General features: G+C 44.6%; 1 protein-coding gene across 1 annotated transcript; it reads right to left on the bottom strand.

The window, feature by feature from the left end:
* On the bottom strand, positions 1-25,671 carry KCNG2 (potassium voltage-gated channel, subfamily G, member 2). Its single transcript, XM_010577014.1, has 2 exons — positions 24,853-25,671; positions 1-927 (listed from the first exon to the last, which is right to left on the bottom strand). The coding sequence occupies exons 1-2, from the start codon at positions 25,606-25,608 to the stop codon at positions 115-117; spliced, it is 1,569 nt and encodes a 522-aa protein (XP_010575316.1). The 5' UTR covers positions 25,609-25,671; the 3' UTR covers positions 1-114.
* Between the last annotated feature and the right edge of the window lie 963 nt (positions 25,672-26,634).

Here is a 26,634-nt window from a genome sequence, read left to right on the forward strand (position 1 = left end):
CTCGTGTGTGTCTGCCCCTCAGTTAACGCAGTTCAGGAGGTTCTTCTTGCAGAACGGATCCCCCCTGGTCCACTGCTTCTTGTGCTGCCCATGTAGGTCTTCAGCTGTTTTGAGTTAACAACTTCTCTCAGCTTCCCGGTCTGCCGCGGGCTGACCCTCCTGCCCAGCAGCATCTGGTGGGAATGTGACCCCGAGCCCCCGTGTGCCGTCACCATCTGGGGGTTTGGTGCTCTCTTCTCCCTGGCGTACCTGCCTGCTTGCTGCTCGTTGCTGCTGCTCCTTCAGCTCACTGTAGGAACGGGAAAAGGTATGAAAGATGGACGTGACCGGGAAAGCCATCAGCAAAATCCCGCTCAAGATACTGCTCAAGGCTACCACCTGTCCGGGGATGCTACGAGGCACCATGTCCCCGTAGCCAACAGTTGTCATGGAGATCACAGCCCACCAGTAACTGGTGGGGACGCTTGTGAATTCTTGCTTGGCTCCCAGTTCGCTCTCAGCCAGGTACACCAGGGGCGAGAAGAGGGCCATGGCGACGCAAAGGAAGAGCAGGAGGAGCCCGAACTCCCTGGTGCAGCGGCGGACGGTGAGCCCCAGCGTCTGCAGCCCCAGCGAGTGCCGTGCCAACCTCATCACGTACAGGATGCGCAGAGCCCGTAAGAAGCGCAGCACCAGGCCCACTCGTTCCAGGTACTTGTTCCCGGCTCCCCCGCTGGGCTTGCTGCTGTTTTTTGTGGAGACCATATCCACCGTGAGAGAGATATAGAAAGGCAAGATGGCCAGGATGTCGATGATGTTGAGGGGAGTTTTCAGGAAAGCACACTTATTCTCTGCCTGGATGGATCGCAGCAGGAACTCGAATGAAAACCACGCCACGCACACCGTCTCCAGCACAAAGATGTCGTAGCACTTCCGCGAGCATTCACCCTGGGGAGAAGAGGAGCAGGGAACACAGAGAAGGGGGAAGAAAAAGATTTAGCCGGAGAGCGAACCGAAGAAACAAAGAGTGGCAGTTCTTAAAGGAAAGCACCATGTGAAATCGATACGAATTGCGTGGTACCGAAGTAAAATCATCGCTGCTAAGAGCAGCTGGAACGGATAACTGAAGCCAGAGCTACTAGCTACGTGTTTGGCTGCAGGACAGGTCAACGACACTCAGGAGCATCCCGAGCCTGCCAAGAATTTGGTGCGATGGTATCAGCTGTCAGCCAGGGAGCCCGCTGCTGAAAGGCCAGTGGCTCACACCTCATTTCTAACCAAGCCTTTAACACCCTTTAGAAAGGATTAGTACAGGATTCACGGATTTTAATAAATGAGTGATCCCTCCCTTTCTGATCAATAATAAATTGCTTATAAATGGCTCATAAACACCTACAGCATTTTATGTTATGTGCTTGGAGTCATCTTTAATCTATTATTCAGAGAATGTAGATCATTTTTTATATTGTAGTGAACATTTATTAACACACTAGCCCTATAGTCAAAAGCTTATATAAAGTACTGTTAAACGTAGGTATTTCTAAAAGAAAAAGTACCACAAGAGTAGAGGTAGGGCCCGGAGAGATAAGCATTTTTAATTGCCTCACCTGTAACAACTAATGACCACGATGCCCTCCCCAAGCCTTCTAGGGCACTGGAAGAGGAGGTCTTCCCTGCAGGCTCACTTAGTGGAAAATATACAGAGAACTCTGGTTCTTCAGTTATGATGCCTGTAAACAAACCAGCCTTGGCGCATTGGAACAGCAATAAACAATAATGCTGGTGATGACTGCTCTTTGATTCTTAATTCTACAGCACAAATACTATGGCAATTCTCTGCTACATCACGGGTAGTAACACCAGCTGAATACTAATGAGCTTCTCTAAATAAACAGATTTTGATGTGGACAATTATAGGGCTAGTGCTGTTTCCTCTGTAAATGCTCATATAAAAGTGTTAATCCTCTGGGGGCTTTGAGCGGAAGGCAAGTGTATATTTATTTAAGGGAAGTGTATATTTATTCGGTGAGCCAGTTTGATTTTGAACAGTTCATGAAAACGCTTGTAAGCATGTAGGAGTCCATCCATGCCAGCGGGGTGTGTGACTCCCACTGCATGCCACTCGTATTAGGTACCAATGTAAAACCTCGTTTTGCTTGCCTATGCTAAATAATAGCAATAAAATATCACTTGAGTGGCGAGGCTGTGTCAAGCTGGTCCCCATTTCACCACTGGAGAAGCTGAGAACCTGGCACTTCTATAAACAGTTCTGCCCACATGCTCACCACAGGTGTCTTTTGCTAGGCAGAGCCAAGGAAATTTTTACTGCACAGCACCACTTCCTAACTTCATCCCTCTCTGTGTTTATGCACAGGTTTTTCCCTGTTGTGAAAGAAAATGGCAAAGGAGAGATGAGACTTTTGCTCTCTTTGCTAACCACAGCGTTCCCCAAAATGTCGGGGAGCGACTGGATACATGGGATACATGTTTCAAGGGCTGCTGTGCTGCTGGCAGCAAGAGCAGTGTCATCACACTGAGTGAGTATAAAGCCTTGTGTTACCTCAATATGATAACCAAAATGCTGAGGCACCCTCTCCATTTCACGCTTAAGAGATCGAGACAATGACTAAATGACTAAATAATAGGAAAAAAATTGTGACAAGGAATCCTGAGAGACGGTGTTTACGGTCCTTCTATTAAACATGATGAAAGGCTGTAGTGGCTTGTATTTATAGATTTTTTTTTTTTTTTGTATTCCACTTTTCAATTGACATGTGATGTACCTCCCACTGTCTCCCAGCGGGTCATGCTGATAGGGAGAGAAAACTTACTTGTCCCATTGAAATTGCTGTCAAGATTTTAAGCATATTGCAGGGAGGAAGGATAATCTTGTTTTACTAGTGTAGTAGTTCAGATAGCCTGTCTTTAACTTCCTAATTTTGATAGGTGTGAAGACAAGAAGGAGCTGAATTTATATCTGCCTCACCAAACTAATTTGGTCATAAACAAGTATTTTTGTCACAATCATAACACATAGGACAAAACATTTTGGTTTTAGGGGCTTTGCTCCTATCACAGCATAATTAAGCTCTCAGGCTCTCCCATCAGATACAGCACCAAGATGCTTTCACACCACCGCACATATCTGGCTCTGTGGGCCAGAGCCAAAGCTCACAAGGTCAGCGGAAGGACTCTGCCTGTGCCACTGTAACTTCTCACCTTATTACCAAGAAACCAGCCATCAGACTGATACTGTCCCAGAGCCCTGCTGCCTGGGAACCTCTCACCAGGATATGCTTGATCTCACACCTACGGGCAATGGTTGCAGGTGATCAGCAGCTCCCGATACTATCCTTGCACATGCACAAAAGGATCAGGCTGAGACATTAGGAAGACAACCCATACAAGAACAGCTATGGCTTCAGCAAAGCAGCAGCAATGGCAAGAAGGAAAAAACCCCAATATGCAAATTTGCTTTCTCTGAAAGGTACATCACTACTTCGGCCACCGCATATGGAAACTAAGATGTAGCTCGCCTTAAGAGACCTATCTGGCAGGAAGCGTTCTGGATTCTGATGTGCATATATATAATTTTCGTGTCACTAAATGTTTAAGGAGAGTCAGTGAAGCCTATAGAGAATTTAGCCTTGGAATAGACCTACAAAGACATTAAGGCGTTTAATAGCTAATTTGGCACCTAATTCCCCCAGCGCTCTCTATTTGGTGGATAAGGAAAGGGAACTCTCCAAAGTCCTTCTGTGGATGAGTTTTGGTGTGGGAGCAAACAGGAGTGAAAATTGCTCCTCTTAACGGACTACCAGTGGAGATGACTTTCGGAAGACTCCATCTGCCCTCCCACACTCTGACATGTTTATCCTGTGTAGGTTCACAAACCTACAGCTTTGCTATTTATGTCTCCAATCTTCCTGCAGAACTACATCAGAAACGCAAGTGCGGGAGCAGCCTGGCAACCTTCGCTCAGCTGAGCACGAGAGGCTTGGCGATAGCTGAAGCTCGGGCCATCCAACACGGCAGAACCAAGCTGGCATCTTCGCCCATCACTGTAACGAAGAGCTGACACGTACTCCATCCAGAGCTGATGCTGGGCTCTGGCTTTTCTCCGCTCTTCCCACTAGCCACAGCAGAGAGCTGACATTGTGAATGCCGCAATGTTTACTTTCAGTAGAGTGGGGCGATAATGCTCTGCTACACAGCGTTCATTTTAATGGGATGAAACAATCTCCTCTTTTAGCTAATGCACAATTATCTTCAGCAAAGTGCTAGTCTTTCCCAGTATCGTTATTAACCTATTGCAACCTGAACAAGCCAGGCTCTGTCCGAAGGCAGTCCTGAGAATAAGAGGGTCTGAACACGCTTTTAGAAAACAGACCTGTGTGTCAATTAACCTGCCAGAGGCCCTTTTTTTCCACTAATTAAATGTCTTCCTGTCCCCTGGACCATGTTTCAATATCATCTAGGTATGACCTATAATTATCCTCACATGAAATCAAAAACAGTAACAGCAAAAACGTGTTTCATGCTCTTTGTGCTTTGCTTCTTTCAGCTGCAGCTGCTTTTCCTTGCAGTTTTTTCCCCTTGATTACAGCATTGTTAAAAAAAAAAAAAAAAGCAATTTTTCTCTTTCTAAAACTTTCAACTATGTATTCGAGTCCAAACGGATGCTGTAATTCTGCTTAGGGCTTTGAGGTTTTTTTCCATTCAAGAAAATAAAACAAAAATGCGCAGAAAGACACACACAGAGATGGAAAAAAGCAATCAAGAATTAATCAGCCATCAGCATAAGAGAAAAACAAGTCCTAACAGAATAGGATAGCATCCTGCCCAAAATAGGTCTGTATGAAATCTGTCTGTTCTCAAAAAAGATCAAGCTATACCAACTCATGGCCATAAACATGTACATTAACACCTACATACTGCTTTTTACTTTTTGTAAGCAAAATAGCTAGCTCTCATAATAACTAAGCAGATTTCTTCAGCTTGTAATCTAATGGATACATTCTTATGATCACATTTTCCTATCTAGCTTTATGAAACTGGGCCACAGGAAAGCTTTTTTTAGGTTTCATAAGAATTTGATTTCTTTTTGTCTTTTAGAGGTCTAAACAAAAAATAGCATGAATGGCAGTCACAAAGGACACCCCCATTGCACTTTTCTAGTATGAAAAGACTAACATTCTTTTTTTTTTAATGTGCATATAACCATGCCATTAAATAAACAATCTCTTTGGCTTTTGATTGCAAAAAGCAGTGGTATAATAAAAATATATGTTGTTCTTTACAAGATGTATATGTTTATTTAGGTGTGTACATGTGTTTCTTTCAAACAACAAGTAGATTTTTTTTTTTTCCTGTGCAGAGATTACTGGAGTATGGGGAAATATCTGCAGTTGCACAGGATTTTGGGGCCATATACTAATGTCAGCTCAGGGCACAAGAAAATAAAAGAAGGAAGGTCTCAATGAGTAATTCTATGCAGTCAAATTAAAGTGAATCTCCTTCACTAGGATTTATAGAAATTTGCTGTCAAAAAGCCAACCGCAGTATCTTTCTTCCGGAGAAACATTTTCTTTGCCAAAGGTTCCTTTGGCAAAAGGAAAATTACAAAAAGAAAAGCTGGTGTCACTCGAGTTCAAATCCAGCTGTACTCATTGCTCTGTACGGTCTGTCTAAAAATTGCAGGCATCTTTCAGAACTGTTTTGGTTTGGCTTGCAGGGTCCCTTTCACTGGTACTTCCCTGCACTGCGCCTCAGAAAAATTCTCCACTGTGTGTTGTGCGACTTCTTGACCCTGCCTTTGTCCTCTGGTCTCCTGAGAAGAAATTCTGACTCTCCTCTAGACTCTTGCAGGCTTTGACGCCATCTCCCCCCTCCGGCATTAGAAGATGTCAAAAGCCACATCACCTCTAACTGCCCCAGTTCTTGTGTTGCTTTGCACACACATTTTTTTATGGTCAGCAGCTCCACAGTACTTTCAAGGAAGAAGTTTCAGTGCTGCCCACTTCCCCCCTATAGTGAAGATTTCACTCCCTGACAAACGTGTACGTTAAGAAAAAAAAACAAAAAACATGAGAGGCATTGCGTGCAAAAATGCTTACATAAGCTTTAAATCATGACATCTCTAAAATGATATTTTTGTTCTCTTCCACTTGCCCCTTGTCACTTGAGCCTTTTGAGTCATGGATTTTAAGTGTTTCTCTGTGCCCATCGGATCAAACTCTTTTCTAACAACAACAATGTGAAAATTGAAATTCTGACGTAACCTGCAGACAAAGTCCCTGAGGCTGCTGTACCCGGCCTGCCCGCCGCCTGGACGCGGGGCTTCGGCGAGCGAGACAGCCCCCAGCCCAGCGGCTCGGGCTGTTCCCCTCCGACTGGGGCATGAGGCTGAGCTGCCTGTTTCAATGAACGTCTGCAGGGAGATTCAGAGGACAGACACCCCACCACACTTCCAATTATTCAGCAGCCCAACACTTGGACCACTTGCCCGGCTTGGGAGAGACCCAGCTCCTGCTCCTAAGCCAGCAGGGTGGAAGCCTGCGCCTGGCTCTGTCCCAGCCCGCGGGACCCCCCGGAGCACTGGGTGCTGGGTCACCGCCTTCTCTCGTCCCAACTATCGCTGTGAAATGAAGAAGCCTTCCCCCCCCAAAATTCCTGCAAAACAGCAATGTTCCCAGAAACGTGCCTCCCCAACAGAACCCAAAGATTTTGCTCACACTGGCGCTTTCTGATGAAAAGCAATCTTCTGATGAAAAGTGATTTTCTGGTGAAAGCATCCAGCTAATTTTCACAGTAAGGATGAGTGCGTGACTCTTGCGATGCGACCGGCTGCTGGAGGGGCTGCAACACAGCCTGCCCTCGGGCGCAGGCACGCTCCCCTCACCACTGACCACCTACAGACTTGGTGACTGCAATTCCATACATCTGCCATTAAAGCCAGGGTCAGGGTGAACTCGCAGCCAGCCTGCTCCGAGTATTTCTTGCGCTCCTGAGCAAAGATGATTCAGCTACTGCACACTCTGTCCTCAAAGCTGGCTGGCTGTGAATTCAAAGTAACGGTTTCTCTTTTTAAAGTCGCCAAGGGGCCATGAAAGAGCCCTCTGCTTCTGGCTGTACACCCTTTGATCTGTAACTAGAGCTCAGTTCATGCTTCATCTTCAGCCCAGCTGCTAGAAAAGGTAACCAGAGTCTTGCCTTCAGTGGGGAAGGTTGTCATTAATGGTTTGCAGTTATGTTACAGACACAAGACAGCTCTTGTACAATTGTTCCTCTACAACTTCTCTTTGTTGAAGAGACAGGGAAAGGAGGTGGGCAGGAGCCATATCTACGTTAGACTTATCTCTCTGGATTTCCTTTGATCCCGAGACAGCACAGCTCCAAATCACCACTTTTGAAAACCTCACAGCCTGTCATTTTTATTCTGCCAGTGAAGCTCCAAATAAACACGGAACACCGACAGAAACAAGGGAGATGCCAACAGACTATGGCAACTGCTTAGAAGGTAACTTCGGGGTGTGCTAAAATCCATGGCCAGAGTCTAATCAGCTTGTAAAATTACATGCCGTGCCATTCAGCTGCAGTCATATAGCCAAGAGGTTACTGAGATACAGCTACCCGCAGGTGCCTTGCATTTCTGTCTCAAATTGCTCTTCTGCCATGCAACTACAAAGCCAAATGGTTATTACGTTCATGGAAAGCTCAGAAGAGGGTCTGGGAGTCAATGGGAGGGAAGAGAAGACCACGTGCATGAGTTTACCCGTGCACTGTGGCAGCTTATGACCACCCTTGCAGACTAAATAGGTGGGAGGCACAGATGGCACTCGTGATCCACGAGGCTGCAGAGGGAACCAGCTGTGTTTCCTAGAGTTTCTCTGCCCAATCCACCAGCAGCCTGCTGCTTTGGGCCATCTCAGCCCCAAACTGCATGACCAAAATTGGATACTGTAGGTAGGACTTGGGTTTCTAAGCCATAAATATTGAGCCTTGAGACCTGTTTAACTGTCACCTTTTTCCCTGCAAATGCCGTAGATGTCTTAACAGCTGGACTCTTGACTGCATGGATTTGGCATATACATCTGAATTGTGGAGAAAGACACAGACGCAGGGGATTCGATCACCTACCTACCAGGCAAGACTGTTGTTGTGATCCTAAGGCTGCCCTCCATCTCCCTGCCTCCTTCACTTACTGTCCCTGCCACATGGAGATTATGTTCCTCAGTCCACTGTCCTGCTTCTTTTTGCCCCAGTAGAGTTGCTGGGAAGAATGGAAAGCAGGTAAGAAGTACTACAGACGCACAAAATGCCCTCTCATTAGTATCTTCTTCTCAACCAGCTTTTCTCACACCTGCATCCACTTTTAGCACACACTTCTCCAAAAGCAACAGTATTTGTTAGAGGGAAATGAATGTTATCTGACTCTACTTTATGGAAAGCAACCGAGAACTAAAATCTGCAAGAAGCAAACATATAAAGAAGAAACCAGACCTTAAATACCTGTGAAACAGAACACCATCAACTTGCCTGATTTTTCAGACGCCTATCAGGAACAGCACAGTACCTCTCCCAGAGAGGCTGGAAGGGGTAAAGACCTCTAACATCTTAAAACTCCTCAGACTCTGTGACTATGGCTAGGATTAGCTTGAGGGAACAGCATGTGCTCCAGCAGCCAGCTGCTACTATCTCCCCATCCGATCATACAACACACCAGGAGAGAGGGGCTATACTGTAACTTAAGGAGGAGCGATGTACCCAGGATAACATTTTATTTGAGGATACTTCTTAAGACTCTGCTCCATTCTCACTGCCTAGTGACCTCCTCATCAGCTAGTATTCCCTTCGCTTTGTACTTCTTTGGTTTTCTCATGTTCGTAATCTGCTTCACTGCAATGAGTACACACAGCTTCTCACAACCTGTGGTTTTCACCCTTGAAACAAGCCTTGATGCCAGTTCCTTCTTGCTTACCAAATACACACATGCTAAACAACCAACACTTGCATTTGGAGCTCACTGATAGGTCCCAATATATAAGTGAAGGATTCCATTTGTTCGAGAACCACCCATGTTCAACAAGGATGATTCAAACTGGAATGAGTTGGAAGAGCAACCCAAGGTTACTTGCATGGCTAGTGGAATGGAAAACCTATCATCTTAAAAACAGACAATTAAACGCATTTGACTTGTTTACCGCCATCAAGTGAAGGCAGAGCAGAGCCATGTTTGCTGTCTATAAATATACCAAGGGGATGAAGTGAAGCACTGTTTAATGGTGTGGTCAAATGCTCTCATTCAGGTCTACCTGGACGCCCCGAAAGTACTGCTATCTCCATCTGCTACCTGTCTGTTTACAATCCACAGCTCAGCCCATGGAACGGGACATAGGGTCATTCCTTAATCCTCTTCAGTGCAAAGTCAAACAGGGTAACTCACTGGTTGGTTATGCTGCACCAGCTGACTTCGTTCAGGAGTGGCTGGGAAGGGCAACACCATCACCTGCGTAATGGCCATCAGCAGGCGAGGTAGGAGTGGGAAGGAGAGGGACCCAAGACGCTCAGTTTGCACTAGCTATTTGCAAAGAGAGCCCGCCACTAATTGAAAGGACAGTGTTGGCAGGAGAAAAACCAGCTACACCAGCTTCCAGAATCTGTACTCTAGAAGACACATGAGGTTCCAAAAGAGCCCCCCTGCAAGAACAGGGAAGGCCAGAAACCTTTTAAGATGAAGCTTCTCAGTTTCTGGAAATGGTGATGTGTCTCCACAACAGCAGGAGACTGCACTCCCCTCAGAGGTCCTCTCCAAGTCCTACCTGTCCATAATGTCCAATTAGCAAAGGAAACGATGTGCTCGATGCTGCTGGAGCTGGGCCTTGGGGGGGGGGGTCCGACATCCCTACCTGGCTTGTCCATGGCTTTCGTCTGTGCATGTGTGTAAGATGTAAGTAAGTAGGCTATTAATAATATTTAGAGAATTACAACCTATATGTACAAGAACAGGTTTGCTGCCATTTGTTTGAACAAATATTCTGAGTCAAAACACTGGTTTTGTATTTGGCGCCCGCTTTGGCAATTTTACCACCTCGCAGTGCCATTTGGAAATTGTCTGAAGATGAACAGCTACAGAGGAAGACATGGGTCCATGAGAACAAAGTATTATATTTGAAACTCATCAACTCCCATGGCATTCGGGGCAGGATTTCACAGGCCACTGCCCATATGGCTTGCTGCCTGGCACCTTTGCCATGCTGCAGACCCCCCCTCTGTGGGAAACACCCACGGGTGACACAGCCTGACCTCAGGGGGCTGCTCAGTGCGGAGGAGTTATTTATCAGAGTCACTGCCACGGACAGAGGCAGGAATGCAGGAAAAAGAATTATGATTTCACCAAGCAATGGTGTCAAAGAACAGCTTCACTTTAGAAACACTGATGTTCTTAGTGTTTCTCAGTAAAAATTACCTTGGAATTTTCTATTTCCAGATTTCCAGAATGTTTTTCTGGGTTTTGGCCCTGTTTTTTTGTTGAAACTGAAAGTAAAAAAACCCCAAGAGAATAGTGAGGCACCAGAAGCCTCCTTGCTGACAAGTGTCCCCCTCTCCCCCTGATTTCACATGAACTAGAAATCTTCCTCCTCAGCCCATTCTCCTTTCTAGCTCTGACAGAGGCATCATATCCCCCCAGGCTTGGAAACTACAATGCTTTTTGTAAAAATCCATTCTCTGCAAACCTAAGCAAATGCTTGATCCTGAGCTTTTACGTGAAGAAGCCCAGTTACCTTGCGAATTAGCAAATCTCCTGATTTCTGGCGAATAATCCTAGCTTGTATTTTCTATCCTAGTGCTCTGAAAATAAGACAGACTCGGTTCTTGCTTGAAAAAACTTGAGCAATGGCACTTGGCACTTACAGCACACCTGCTTCTCATAAACATGGCAGGACTGCAAAAATAAAGATGGGGGATATCTCCCGTAAGTGGCAGCATAAATCAAAACACTGCAGAAGCAGAGCGGGGCTGAGTCCTCGCCAAGGGCACTTATGTGCAGTTCAAACAGTTTTCCCAGGGAATGACAACACCTAGACCCAACACTTCCCTCTGAAAGGACCAGCCCAAGAGAGACAGGGCTGTGTTACAAAGCAGTGGCATTCCCAATGCTTTCACGCCTACACAACCCCTGGGAAAAGATGATGCTGTGGTGGTACCTGGCTGTGCTCACAGATAGATGCAGTCTGTCTAGAACTGTGGTCTTCCTAAACCCAATGCCCTCTTTTCTTCTTCTCCTCAAGCTTGTGTCACACTAAAAAAGAATCTCAGCCTTGTTTTCTCTCTCTCTCTTACTAATTGTATTAAAAAGAACAACTGACTCCTAACAGCATTTAAAAGCATATTTTCCCTCTTATTTCCCCCAGTTTCCCCCTTCTTTCAATCCCTGTTTTAGAAGCTGTTCTCCTCCTCCTGCCTCCCACTCATTGCTGGTTCTATTTTACTGACCCACATTAGTTTTACTGGTTCCTGCAACCCCATACCCTACCATAGAAGTTGGGGGTGTCTGTTTTTTCTCTTGGAGAAAAGGAGGGCAGAGTCCAGCTTACTCTTGTCCTCTTTCATTTTTTTACAAACCTGTTTTTTCCTCCCTCTCTTTCCCTTTATCCTATTATCTGAAAGCAAGTAGAAGGATTTGCCTATGTTGCCTGTGGGCAGATTTGCTCTCCTGCTGGTAGTGGCTCAGTCGCAGCTGGCAGTCTGCTACCGCATTGCCCTTGCACTGAAATGCTGTAAGCTGTGCTCCTGCATTTGCAAAAAGTGGCTGAATTTTTGCAAGGTGGATCTGACCACTGCAAAACCCCGCACTCTCTCATATTCTTTCTGCTCAAGGCAACAGTAACAGTGTTTTCTGTGACAGTAGTGCAGAAAATATGAACTGCATGACTTACCTTAAATTAGGCAATATTTCTACCGCATACAAAACAGGAGAATATATCCACAGCTTCTGCCCACAGACACTCAGTGTTTGAACCTTTCAGGAGGGTGCTGTGATTTCTTTTCTGCCGTCGTCTCTACCCAGTACAGCATGTACCAAGTTTCCAACAGGGCTCAGGATGTATTGGATGGCTGGGACCTTCACACTACTCTCTCTATTTCCTCATTGTATCCAGGCTCAGAAAACGAGCTGGAGCAGAGGGAAAAGGAGCGTGTGTGTGCTTGCATGGTAAGGTAAGGGTACGAGGGCCCTGCCAGTGAATGGCATCCTGCTCGTGAGTGACCCACAAGCTCAAGTCTGAACAGGAGCTAATACTGGGACTAAGCCCCACCGGTAACATGTCGCAGCCCCTGTATCACCCCCCGCGAACGCAGTCAGCGCTGGACAAGATACCTTGGTCAGGATGCTGCCGTCACAGGGCCAGACTCATGCCACGTCAGTCCTCTTCAGAAAGCTTCCAGGCTTCTGAGGTTTTCTGGCTGCCCTCGCCTTTAATCGCAATTATGAACTGCCACTGCTCATTTCATCTTACTGATGACTTCAGGTCTAAATAGACATGAGGGCCAAGGAAGCCCCAGACGTACAGCATCCTCGCTGGCACCTCCTGCATGGGGGGGACAGACAGTGCTCCTGCAGGAGCGAGCCGGGGACGGGATGGCCATCGCTCACTGAGCCGTAGGGCCAGAAGGGGCTCTGGAGCTAATCCTCTGCGGAGCAGAGGGTCTCACCAAGTGGCTCATGGATCACACACATGGTTTCAACAGAGCCGAGACATAATGTTTAGAAGGACTGACAGAATGTATTCAAAAACTCTATGAGATGTACTCAAGCATCCTTAGATAAATGGTTTCCATTGTTAATTACCCACACTGTAATACACTTTATTTAGAGCATGAGTTTGTCTAGCTGCAGGTTCCAGTTATTGTTCACTGCTGTCCACAGACATTCTCTTATTCTGCTGCTTACTGCCCTAAAAACTCTTCTACTGTCTCACTATAAAGCAGAATTTTCAGATTTTAAATCATTCTTTTAACTTTTTTCTTCCACTTACCTGCTTAATGGTTACCAGTCTGGCCACAGTATCTCAAGCCTCATGCTTTGCCTCTTAACTAGTCAGACGGGAAATTGTGTGCAGCCAGTAGTTCACCAGGGTCTCTAAATCCTTTCTGAGTACCCACTTTCCCAAAGAGTCTTTTGTCCTGAGCTCTCCACACTCTCTACACTTAGAGGTTGCACTTTCTGCTGATGAACACGCAGTTACCTCCCCATGTTTAAATCATTTCAGCTAACTGTGCCAGATACTTCCAATCCCTAACTAGTGTGTCATTTCTGTGCTACCTGTAAACTTCATTTGCAATTGTTTTGTATTTTCTCCCAAACCACCAGCAAAACACCTAAGTAGCTCTGGGCCAACACCAGAGACACTTGCATGCCTTTCTGCGTACACTGTCACCGGATGATGATTTCTCATGTTAGTTTTCTGCTACTTCAAAATCTAAGAGAAACTTTTTGAACGTTTAATAAGGTAGGTAAGTTTTTGAAAAATGCCATTTTTATTAAGGAAGGATGTTGTGTGGCACTAATTCAAATATCTTACAGAAGTACCTACATCAGAAGGTTTTTTTTTTTCAGAAAACTTTGTAACCTCATAAAAATTATACTAAGTTTGACTAATGAGTGGTGTTCTACACAGACTAGAATTAATTATGCTGTTGTCCTCAAAAATGTTGCCGATTATACTTGGTACCATCTTTTTCATGGTTCTACTTGGAACTAATATCATGCTGACCTTTAGAAAAACCAACAAGCTTATAGTTTTCTCCTGGTCCTTTCTTAAGTCTTTGTTAAAAACCTACTGCAAAAAATGCTTTAACCTTTTTTTTTTTTTATTTGTATACCACTCTTCCAACTTAATTTGTCTTGAATCTAAATGTCTCCATGCACACTGCAAAAAGCCCTCAATTTCAAAAACTTATATATTTCATCTCAATCGTCACATTTTAAGCAACGAAAATGTAAGCATTTATAATGTTAAATGATTTAATGCAATTTTTCTAAGTGCTATACACATGAATCAGCTCATTACCTCAGCCTAGCTATATGAGGTCTAGCCAAACGTAAATCTGGTTGCTTTCTTTCATTCCAAACCTCCAGTATTGATAGCAACATATCCTGGAGCTCTGAGATGAAATTTCCAGATGATACTTTTATTACAAATAAATGAAAGATTTCTCTCTTTCAGAACACTAGGACAGTACTCAATAGCCCCATGGAGCACAAACACTCTTGCAAAAGGCAGTGGAGCAATCTATGGAGTAAAGAAGCGATGCTGTACCCTCAGGATATTACAGAGCAGGCTATACTGAGTAGTGACAGTAATTTTACAAACATGACTGGAGGCCAAGCAACTCTTATCGTGACATTGCTTCAGAGACTCCCTGGATGATTTACCTGGAAGTTAGGAGAATAAACCCACTGGTAGGTATAGATAGTTATGGTGGTGGAACCAGAGAAATATTAAAAGAAATTAAATATGGAGCATATTTTGCGGGGTGAGCCACATTGCACCACATGTAAACCAGTTAACAACATGACAAAGTTACCAATGCTTTTATGGAAGAGTCTTAGCTGTTCCATTATTTATCGCTAATGTTATATTGCGGCATATTTATACAATATTTAAAAGAAGACCTGAGCCTCCTATTTATTCATAAGAAGATATCCTGTAGTCTGAAAGAGTTCATTAGCACAGCATAAAGTATTAACAAGTCAACAGGAATTTTGTCTTACTCAACTCTTGCGTCCTCCCCAAGCTAACAGTGCAGAGAAATACTCTCTGTTTTTTTACTTCTAAGCCTAAAACACTGCAGAGTCTCAGTTGGTTCCCGAAGTCTATATTGTAACCTACTGTCCTCAAAATCTTCCAGGGCAGCTCCTTGTCCCATCAGGATTTCTCTCTTTACTTAGGAAAAGCAACTTGGGAAAAGACGCTGCAGTGAGACCCAGAGTTGGTGAGAGCTCAGGCGGTAACTTCGCCGAGATGGGGAATTCTGAGCTGAGGGTCTGCAGGCTCACTGTGGGACTCTGTGCAAACCTGTTCCACAGTGCCGTGTCCCCACCCCCCAATCTAAAGGCAACTCTAGTGGAAGAAAACACAACATTCCTCCTAACCCTCCTGATACAACAGAGAAAGATTTTCTTCCCAGGACCATGTTTCCTTTTTTTCCTCTTGAAGGAGCTGCCACGACAGAACAAGTAGGTATGTCTGCTAAAGTTTAAATAGCTTCAATCAAGCAGGAAAGCTGAATTTTTTTTTTTTTTCAGGAGAGGGAGGAATGCAGAAAGTAAATTTTTACCCCCCCAAGAGGAGCAAGCAAGCCAAGGAGAAGGAATGGCGAGAGCTCTCCAAAAGTATTCATGACTAAATACCACTAGTTGTTATCCAGCACCCTGTCCACACCACCCATATCAAGAATAACCAATTGCTCCTTCAAACATTTTCTATTAATTAGCAGCTTCAGGTAGCCTTGCAAACAGCAAGGACCATCTCCGAAAAGAGGTAGCAAAGCTGGCACGCGGTGTGCTATTTGACCAGGGGGTTTCCAGGCCGCTGGAGTCCTGGGCAGTGGCGGGCAGAGCGGATGCAGTGGGCACTGTGTTGTGCAATCACGATGCTGAGCATTCACAGCACCAAATGTGTTTCCCTAGTGTGTGAATACAACAATCCCAAACTCGGTAAAATAAACTGATACCGAGATATGCTCTAATGCTAACAGCTGGATTTGGATGACCAGTAAAAGAAAGATTTAGATTCAGCTCCGCAAAGGAAAGACATGTATATATAATACATCTATTTCTTTTACATTAAGGACTGTATCATTCAGATGGTTCACAGACAAGCACACTTCCCAGAAAAAATGATCAAACGACATGATCATCACTTCTTGGTATTTGCAAAGAACATTTTGCCATTAGTCTTATATTTGCAAATTCCATGGAAGTCAGATAAAAGATGCACACCACCCAAAACCCCCACACAACTCAACATTTAAGGTTTAGATTGAGCAGTGCAGAGGTTCTCAACTCCTTGATTTTAAAGCTGTGTGATCCACAGAAGCAATGTCACTTTTATCTCTCAAACCTCATCACTTTCAACTGCTTTCAGTCAAACCTGAGCTGTCTGAAAGGCAACATGCACAGCAAATTTCTCTGACCATCAGATAGGAGCTGGGAGACCACACTATGATGACTCAGACTTGCACTGCAGAACTTTGCAGTTACTCCTCAGTTTTGGACTCTAAGGATATCATACCAGTAATTGCATCTTGCATGAACTAGGTTGGTCTCACTTACGAAAAGAAAAAAATGTCCTTGCTTAGAAACCTAGCTCACAGTCCGAGGCATGAGGAATGTGCCCATGTACCTGAACAGCAGTATAGATGTAATTTTTATTTCTGTTACGATGATGGTCACAGACGTTATGTTTAACAACTTCTGTCCCAAAGCATTCACAATCTAAGTGCAGGACTACACAGAACAGGCAATGAAATTACATGAGGCAGATCGAGCACATAAATAACAAAGCAAACTTCTGCTTATTGCTGATGACTAAAGCTGTGGGCAAAGGGTGCTCTCAAAGCTTGTAATTTGGACTGTGTTACCATTTTGATTTAAGTACCATCTGAGCAGAAAACCTACTTTAAGCTTATGAAAGAAAAAAATAAGAAACACCTTACTTTTAGTGAAAATAACCGCTCTGCAGTGGTGCAAGTCCTACACCCCTTAACCAAGGGCACGCGAATGGGAAAGTGAATATGAATCTCACGTGTCTACAGGAACTTCCTTGTGCACAATGTTGTAGAAAAGACAGGTGACAATTGTTACTGAGTCATTTGGTCCTTCCCTGGCCTCCAGCCAGCTGTGGCCTGAACTGCCCAGAGCAAACACAAAATGCAAACCAGCAACCTAGCGGATGAGTACATCAGTAGATCACTTCAGAGGCCATAACCGGTGATACTGGTACAGCTCATGGTTTTTGCATTTAACAGCAGAGCTGAGGGAATGGTATAACGAATTCTCAGATGATCCCCAGGGAAATTAGTTAGTCCAATTCCCCAAGATTCTTTTTATAAAAAGTCACCCTCGGTGCCTATATACTATAAATAGTTATCTCTAGTACCAACAGGGAGATTTTTTTAAATACATGTTTTATGTTGATTGCGTTGTAATTTCTAGAAGTTTATTCCACAAAGAAAGGGAAAACACAAGCTGCAATTTTAAGACTTTCATTCATGAAAACAGACCACCTATGCATCACATAAACATGTGGCTCTAAGTTAAAATCAAGAAGGTCTCAGTATCATATGCAGAAGAACAGCTGAACAGTCACAAAAGAGAGAAAGTGCTAAAAATGAGCTCTCCAGTAATGAAAAGCTTCATTCCAGAGTCTCAAGCAGAGTGCTATCTTAGGATAGAAAGCACCAACAATAACAACTGTTTTACTCCTTTACATTACTTTTTGCTGAAATAAGTAAATGATTTAGTGTAAAAATTACAGTTTTCCCCACCCAGAAGTACCTGAAACTGCAAGAGTTTTGAGACAAGATGATATCATTCATTCAACAAAATGTCTGGCATTTCTGACACACTGAGGCCCTGAATACTTGTATTTCCTCCTATTTAGCTACCTATTTAGGTTACAAACCTAAACAAATCAATAGTTATAACCACAGAATCAGAGAATGGTTGAGGTTGGATGGGAGGTCATCTGGTCCAGCCCCCTCCACCCGCTCAAACAGGGCCACCTGGTTGCCCACGACCATGTCCAGACAGCTTTTGAGTATCCACAAGGATGGAGACACCACGACCACCCTGGGTAACCTGTGCCAGTGCTTGGCCACCCTCACAGTGAAAAAGTGTTTCCTGATATTCAGAGGGAGCCTCCTGTGTTCCAGTTTGTGCCCCATGGCCTCTGGTCCTGTCACTGGGCATCACTGAAAAGAGCCTGGCTCCGTCCTCTTTGCACCCTCCCTGCAGGTATTTATAGACATTGATAATATCACCCCTGAGCCTTGTCTTCTCCAGGCTGAGCAGTCCCAGCTCCTCATATGTGAGAAGCTCCAGTCCATCACCTTCATGGCCCTCTGTTGGACCTTCTCCAGTATGCCCATATCACTCTTGTATTGGGGAGCCCAGAACTGGATGCAGGACTCCAGGTGTGACCTCAGCAGTGCTGAGCAGAGGTGAAGGATCACATCCCTCGACCTGCTGGCAATACTTTACCCAACACAGCACAGGATACTGGTAGCCTTCTCTACCGCAAGGGCACGTTGCTGGCTCATGGTAAACTTGGTGTCTACCAGGACCCCCTTTTCTGCCAAGCTCCTTTCCAGCTGGGTGGCCCCCAGCATACACTGGTGTGTGGGGTTGTTCCTTACCAGGTGCAGGACTGCATTTCTCTTTGCTGAACTTCCCGAGGCTGCTGTCAGCCCATTTCTCTAGCCTGTTGAGGTCGTTTGTGATGGCAGCACAGCTCTCTGGTCTGTCACTCTCTCATCTAAAGTTTGTGTCATCAGCAAACTTGCTGAGGGTGTGCTCTGCTCCATCCTCCGGATCACTAATGATGATGTTGAACAGGACTGGACCCAGCATGGACCCCTGGGGTACACCTCGAGTTACCGGCCTCCACCTACACTTTGTGTCATGGCCATTCAGCCAGTTTTCAACCAACCTCACTGCTCATCCAGCCCCTGCATCAACAGCTTGTCTATGAAAAGCTGTTGAGAATCATTATACAAGCCCCTCTTAACCTTGTCTGAAATTTTGTGTGTACCTTTGTGAAATGAAATCTTTAGTCACAAGATTGTTTAAAACGCACATTCGCAATTTATCTATTCCCCATCCTCACCAATATGAAAGTTGAAGCACAGTGTGTAAATTAAGCTTAGAAGGTTAAATAGTTTCAGGCTTCTTTATGAGCTATTATTAACTTCATTATTTATAAGTCTCTCTCTCTTTGTTGTAATGTTCTTCAGCTGAAGGTTATTGAACTGTAACTTCCTATCACAGCATCTTTAATTAGACTAGCTTTTCCCGGTACGTTAGAAAGCACGGTGAAGAAGGAAGTACTCTCTGATCTTCTTCTCCTGTTTTACACTGTGGTACTACAAATGATTGAGCTCAGTGGGACTCAGGCCTATAAATGCTTTTGTGAATCAGGACAAAATGCTTGATGTTAATCTCTGAGTTCACCACCTTTCTTCTGTGATGAGGAAGACTGTCTAACAAAAGAAAGAAGCTTTCTTCAGATAGAAATGGCTCACATTTCTGTTTTCACCAAGAAAAAAAAGAGGAGTCTCGTATGATGACCATCTGGCTTTCAGTTGAATCTTTCAAAGCCTTTTGGCTGTTCAGCTCTTACTGTGTTGTTAAAGCTTTTGCTGTAATGCATCTCCAACTGGTTTAAGACTCCTGTGATGTATTAGCTGCTTTTCTTGAGTCACTTGATCCCTGCCATTTGTTTAGAGAGTTGAGAAGCCCACTTAAAGGCATCATATGCCTAAAATGCCTTAAGGATACTCTATGCCTCTGGCTATTTTTATGTCTTGGAGATCATTTTTGTGATGGCCTTGGCAGAACTCAGTGCCTGAGGGCTCCTGCTACGATTTTTGTCTCAGCAGTATTTTGCCTTAAGAGGGGACTTTTCACCATTAAATCTACATCTTGCATAGAAATCTCCCATTCTGAAAATTCTGAAATTAAAAATCAATTATTGCTTTGTTACTTTACATGGAAGAACCTGACTCTCTTCACGGGTTTGTTTTCTTTATACATCTGAAGTGTCCCTTTCCTGAAATTTCCAGAAGCAGCTATTATGCACATTACTGGATTGGTGAGTTTTATTTAATTTAAGCAGTAAATAAAAGCTAAATGAGAAAAAAAATTGACAAAATAAAATATATGTCCTAGTTTGGTAAGTAAGAAGTAGTTTAGGATCTGATTCTGTTAGCTTGATTGATAATTGTGCAGCATCTGAAATACACCATAATACTTCCAAAAAAGAGCAACGCTCAAGATGAATCAGGGTGACCATTAGAAAGAACAAGACAGCTATGGTACACGGGAACACAATCCTTCCCACTCTTGCTAAACCACTAGGGATTGCCACTGTCATCAAGAACATCTGGAGCAGTTAATAAAGTTACCAAAATTGTATGATTGATTCATCTTCTGTATTTTAAAAGAGAGAGGCAGGCACCTAAAGTAATGTCCTCACACACCTGGCGATTACTTCTAACTTTCAAGGTCCCACACTTACATCTGTGTGACGTCACTTACACCTCTGCAGGACATCACTGGGTGTAACAGCTGGTCCATTCAGATGACATTAAAGGACCTGGGTACGAAAAATTGCTCTCCAGCATGGTTTTTTTCATGGTTGGTTCCTCTCCCTTTCCCTGAAGCAATAACAGGACAGATAGGTGGCACAAAAAGCTTTTGTTTTCTGGAAAACACCAGCTCAAGGAAAAGACCATGTATTGGTTTTGTGTGGCAAGGTTTTGGTAGCTGGGGGGGTTACAGGGGTGGCTTCTGTAAGAAGCTGCTGGAAGCTTCCCCTGTGTTCGAGAGAGAGCCCATACCAGCCGGCTCTAAGACGGACCCGCCGCTGGCCAAGGCCGAGCCAATCAGTGATAGTGGTAACGCCTCTGTGATAACATTTTTAAGAAGGAAAAAAGTTGGGACGCGGAGAAACAGCCGCTGGAGAGAGGAGTGAGAACATGTAAGAGAAACAACCCTGTGGACACCAAGGTCAGTGAAGAAGGAGGGGGAGGAGCTGCTCCAGGCACTGGAGCAGACATTCCCCTGCAGCCCGTGGTAATGAAGACCACGGTGAGGCAGGCTGTCCCCCTGCAGCCCAGGGAGGTCCACGGTGGAGCAGATCTCCACCTGCAGCCCGGGGAGGACCCCACGCCGGAGCAGGTGGGTTCCCGAAGGAGGCTGTGACCCTGTGGGAAGCCCGCGCTGGAGCAGGCTCCTGGCAGTACCTGCGGATCTGTGGAGAGAGGAGCCCACGGAGCAGGTTTTCTGGCAGGACTTGTGACCCCGTGGGGGACCCACGCTGGAGCAGTGTGCTCCTGAAGGACTGCACACCGTGGAAAGGACCCATGCTGGAGCAGTTCGTGAAGAACTGCAGCCCGTGGGAATGGCCCACGTTGGAGGAAGTTTGTGGAGGACTGTCTCCCGTGGGTGGGACCCCACGCTGGAGCAGCGGAAGAGTGTGATGAGCCCTCCCCCTGAGGAGGATTAGCAGCAGAAAATAACGTGTGATGACCATAAACCCCATCCCTGTCCCCCTTGTGCTGCTGGGGGGGCTTGGTGAAGAAATCCGGGAGTGAAGTTGTGCCCAGGAAGAAGTGAGGGGTGGAGGGAAGGTGTTCTGAGATTTGGTTTTATTTCTCATTACCTTACTCTGGCTGATTTGTAATAAATTGAGCTAATTTTCCCCAAGCTGAGTCTGTTTTGCCCGTGACAGTAATTAGCGAATGATCTCTCCTGTCCTTATCTCGACCCGCAAGCTTTTTATTATATTTTTCTCTCCCCTGTCCAGCTGAGGATGGGGGAGTGATAGAACGGCTTTGGTGGGCACCTGGCGTCCAGCCAGGGTCAACCCATCACAGACCACTGCTTGTTAGCCAGAGTATCTACGATAGCTCTGACATGGAACCGTAACAACAGTAGTGCCAGCCAGTGAGCTTGGAAAATGTACGCACCGAGTACGGTGCGTCCTTGAAATAATATTCGCTGTTTATTTGCTCCTTAGCCAGGAGGGATGCACATACATTTTCTGCTTGTTAGGAGACTGCACCACCAGACCAAAGAGCTATCCCTGGGCACGAATTTTAAACTAAGTCCTAGGGATACAGCTCAGGATGATTAACATGACTTTGAATTCACATGAGCTCTCTTCTCTCCACACCTGTTATTTGATGAGCTGCATCGGCTTGCTAAGCCATGTACAAATGACAGGCAAGGCTTTTGCAGCCTAGGTCTCTGATCCTACAAGCAATTCCATGTGGGCAGGTGCCTGACTCCTTGGCCCAGCCTTACCGAGGCTGAAAAGATCTACATGGGTATTTACATCCATTTGTGCAGGACCAAAATCAGACACTGTGTACGACTCCTGCCATGACTAATTACAGCTCAATTATGAGTGTTGACCTACACTGATTCAGTAGCAGGCAAAGAACTTCAGGGATGAAATAAGCTATGTAAGAAGTGATCCTTCACCTGTACCCTGTGCTAGAGAACCACCTTTGTCTCAAACAAAATAACTATTTCCACTCTGCCAACAGACCTTCCCTATGTAAAGGGCAGAACAAAGCCTATTTGCAGGAGCTCTGTGCTTTTAGAATTGAAGGGTACAGAAAAACACCAAATCATTTATTCTGATCTCCTCTGTATTGCAAGCATTTCACCTTTGGAACTTGAATTGAAATCAGTAATTTACTTTTGACTGAAGTAGAGTGTGTTTAGCTGAAAGCTACCTTCCAGAAGGGCAGTGAGCTTTCAACTGAATACATCAAAAAATAAAAAATCCACTAATTCTCTTCCTAGTCTGCCCCGATAGTTAATCACTGTGGTATTAAATATTGGCACCTAGTTTCCCATATGAATTTACCAGGATTCAGCTTTTAACCATGCATCCTCTCCCTGCTTAATTTAAAGGTCTCTTAGATGATACAGTTCTCCTACCCCCATAAAACCCACTTATTTGCTTAATCCACTCACCTTCCTTTCAATAATCTAAACAAACTGAAATGTTCAAGTTGCTTATTGTATGGCCTTTTCTCCAGGTGTCTAATATTTATAGGTTTTTTCACCCTCTCCAATTTTTCAAAACACCATTTAAAAATATGAACGTGAGAACTGACTGCAGTATTCCAGTGTCAGTCTCACCGATGCCGCATACAAGCACAAAATCATCTTTCAGCTTCTAATCACTACTCGCCAGCTTAGATATTCAAGGATCACATTAACCCTCCTGACTTTAGGCTGCAATACTGCAATTACTTTCAGTTGCTTGTACCCTATATCCTATTTAGTCTCATTTGGGGAATCAGGCTCTGCTTTTGCAAGAGCAAGTCTGCATTCATCTTTATTGTGCAATTTTGCATTTGGCTATGAAAATGTGCTCCTTTTAATGGCCCCAGTTTACCAAGAAATCCAGGCTTCTCTCATATGCTTGCTCTACCCTCACTATTACCCTGCTCCACCCAACCAGTATTATTAGCCTATTATTATGAGTCCCTATTTATGTTCAGATTAGTAAAAATACAAGGTGCCTAAACTCTGGTAATTCTGAGAGCAACTGTTCAGCTCTCACTTAAATCCAGGAACACCTGAACACTAAATACATCTCAGTTTTCAACAGTAAAATATCGCTTGTGCTTAAAATTCCAGCACACTGGAGCACTGTTAGTTAATTACAGTAAAAGGCACATGTTTTGGAAATGATCATTTTAAAAAATTATTAGGACAATATAGTTTTTAACTAGTACCCAGTACTACTATCCTCAAATTACAGATCATAAAAAGCCTTTAAAACAAAGACCTTATAATAAATCCAATATCAAACAACATACCAAATGTTCTGTCTTTTTTCCTGCCTGCTACTGAATGAGCCTGATTCCACATGAAACAACTCAGCTGATAGGTAGCCTGAGCATACCTCGCAAGCGAAGGGTGGGTTTAACTGCACACGAGGTACTCAGTCAAATGCAGGGGTCTCTCTGGAGTCACTGGACCCATTTTCCATCAGAATGCTTTTTACTTTTGATGCTACAAAGCAGTAAATGCCTCCTGTCAGGTAACGACCACTCTTTTCTGCTAGTGGCAGTGAGCGATGAGCCATTCGGCGCTCGGGCGATGGCACACGAGAAGGGTTCTGCTTTCAGGACAGCTCAGCCTTCAGCTGAGAGGCAGAACTCGACGGGGTGAAGTACTGTAGCTGAAGTTCACAGTCACCTTTAATGACCATGGGGCTGGGAAATAAGCCCAAACGTTTAGTGTCAAGCTCGGATATGAGTAAAACTAAAGAGGCCATGAACTCTTCGAAAAGCCCCCACCTCCCAAACCCCTTAGATTGCATTTCAGCACATATTTAATGAAAATGTGGATGCCCTCCTCTATCGATCTTCAGATGAGCTCTCACTGGCCTACATACAGCTAATCCTAGGAAAGCGAACTACTTGCACAAATAAGGGACTAAACCCTTAGGAAATTTGTTGAACTAAAGAATAAACAAAATATCCACAAGACTTGATTTTCAAGGGCATGGAGCATCCACAGCTTCCACTTGAGAATACTAAGCATATCTGAAAATTGGGACATTTGCTTTGTTTCTGCTGTTAAATTGCTGCCTCAGCTGCCCTGCCCTTTACCTCACCTATAGCATCAAAATATTTTCGATGTGGTTTTAACAGTGGGTTACTGACAGTTCATTCAAAGTGGTATGTTAAAGTACCTTCAAGGAAAACTGATCTCTTAGCTCATAACCTAACTTCAAAACATTAAGCCTCAAGCAAGGCTGATTTTTATACCCACAATAGCTAGTTTGTCATCTGGTTAGAGATGGCAGAAAACAAATCTGTTGGGTAAAGCTGCCTGCTGGTGTGAACTGGCAAAGCTATGCTGGCAAGGCAGACTTTGGCCCAATCTTCCCTCAATAATAAGTGACATAATTCTTTCTGTGCTCTACCCCGCCAGCCCTCCACATCATAAAAACTGAATGCAATACTTGCATGATTGCTGGAGTGACTTTGCCCATCACCTTCCCTGAATAGGCAACAATGCAAAACATGCTGTACTCTGAGAAAAGCTGCACTCACCCGATCTTCTTCTTCTCTGACATCTGGCATGGTGCTGATGCAGAGGCTGACTGCAGTGATGGCAACAAAAGAGACTGAAATACAAGCAAAGATCTTTCCTGGGATCCCTGAGTGGGGGTTCTCCACCATATCCCTGAGCTTTCGCATGCACAAACTCAATCGGCTATTGTCCTGGAAGGCACATTGCGTAGTTTCACTAAATACCATCTCCCCTTCATACAGCCTGGCCTCAGCTGCCTCCTCCTCTTTCTGCCGCAATCTCTTTTTACAGCACCACTCCAGGTGGTCCTCTTCTATCCCCCAGTACACAAGCTCCTCCTGAAAAGAAAGAGCGCACATCTCCCTGAGAAGCCTCAGCTTCCCAGCTGTCAGGAAAGTCATGATCGTCCTGAAGGCACTAGGATTACGGTCAAAAAAAAATTCATTGCAGCTAACATCATAATCATCGCAGATGTTCATGATCTCATCGTAATTGTTGCAAGATTTTAGCTTCCCAAGCCTGGTCAAGGGGCAGTTCTCCAAGGTGGTCCATGGAACTTTGTATTTAATACCACCTACGTTGATGATCACAAACCTGGTCCGGTCATCCAGGCGGGCTAAGCAGCACAAGTCTTCCCCAGGGTGCAGAAGTTTGGCCTTTTTGTAGAAGAATCCTTTCTCGGTTTGCACTTCACACAGGTTTTCCAAGTTATTGAAGGAGTAGGAGCTGAACTCAGGATCTGCATTCCCAGTAAGCAATGCCATTTCGTGATACATTTGTTGAGTCCATAGGGAGGTTGAGGCTACTCAAACGCACGCATCTGGAGTTTGACTGGAGAGTCAATCTGTAAAACAGAATTTTAAAATTACAATAAAATTAGGGCATTGCTCGATGAAAAACAATCCTATCCTCTCAATGCCAAGAAACTTTTCACCATGGTATTATTTTTTCCCCTAATATTTTAGGACTATCTTTGCTTGATAGTCGCTTGGGGAGACTTAAACTGCAATAAGGTCAGAAGCCATGTTGATACTTCTAGAGGGTTTAGTCAGTAAATGAACGGAAACAAAACCGGTGTATTATCATTTTCAGAAATTTCCTTTCTAGAGGTTTGAGCTACATCCTGGACATCAATGGATACTGGAAGGGAAAAGTGGGTCTTTTGGATAAATGGCAATTTACATTTTAGCAACTTAATAAACTTCGTTGCAAATGGTTTTTTGATTATTTTGGCCCATCTATATAATGTTTCTATTACAGAGTGCCTATAGTGTAAGGATAAAATGGATACCTACAGTACAGTCAGAAATGTGATTGCAGAAATGCTGGTAATTCCCAATGTAAATTCACCAAGCTTAGGTACCAACAGCAATGAAGATGTGGGAGCTGAGAATCCAGCCTGCAGCCAGCACCCAAGCAGGTTTGGGTGCTTGAGCACAAAATGTGTGCTACCTAGATTCACTTGCCACTGGTACCCCAACTAACAGGGTTAAAGCTATACTGGGCGTATCTACCTGAACAGCCCCCCTTCTAAAAGGCAGAAAAGCTTTAGTTCTCATGCTGGGGTGCCTGCCATCCAGGCTAGTGACATCTCTTGCAGGGAGGTGTGCATCCTGGGTCTGAGCAGAGACCAGAGCTCACCCGGGACCCTGGAGCTGTTGGGGGCTCTGCTGCGGTTTTGCCTGCGGGAGGTGGACAGGGTGCCCAGCAGCCTGGCAGCAGCTCTGAAATGGGAGACCAAACCCAAGAATGAAGCAGAGCTGGAAGCGACCTGCTTGATGCTCTTACTTCTGGATAACGCA

This window comes from Haliaeetus leucocephalus, unplaced genomic scaffold (genome assembly GCF_000737465.1).
Source record: "Haliaeetus leucocephalus isolate CR32 unplaced genomic scaffold, Haliaeetus_leucocephalus-4.0 Scaffold41, whole genome shotgun sequence".
NCBI classification, from domain to species: Eukaryota; Metazoa; Chordata; class Aves; order Accipitriformes; family Accipitridae; genus Haliaeetus; species Haliaeetus leucocephalus.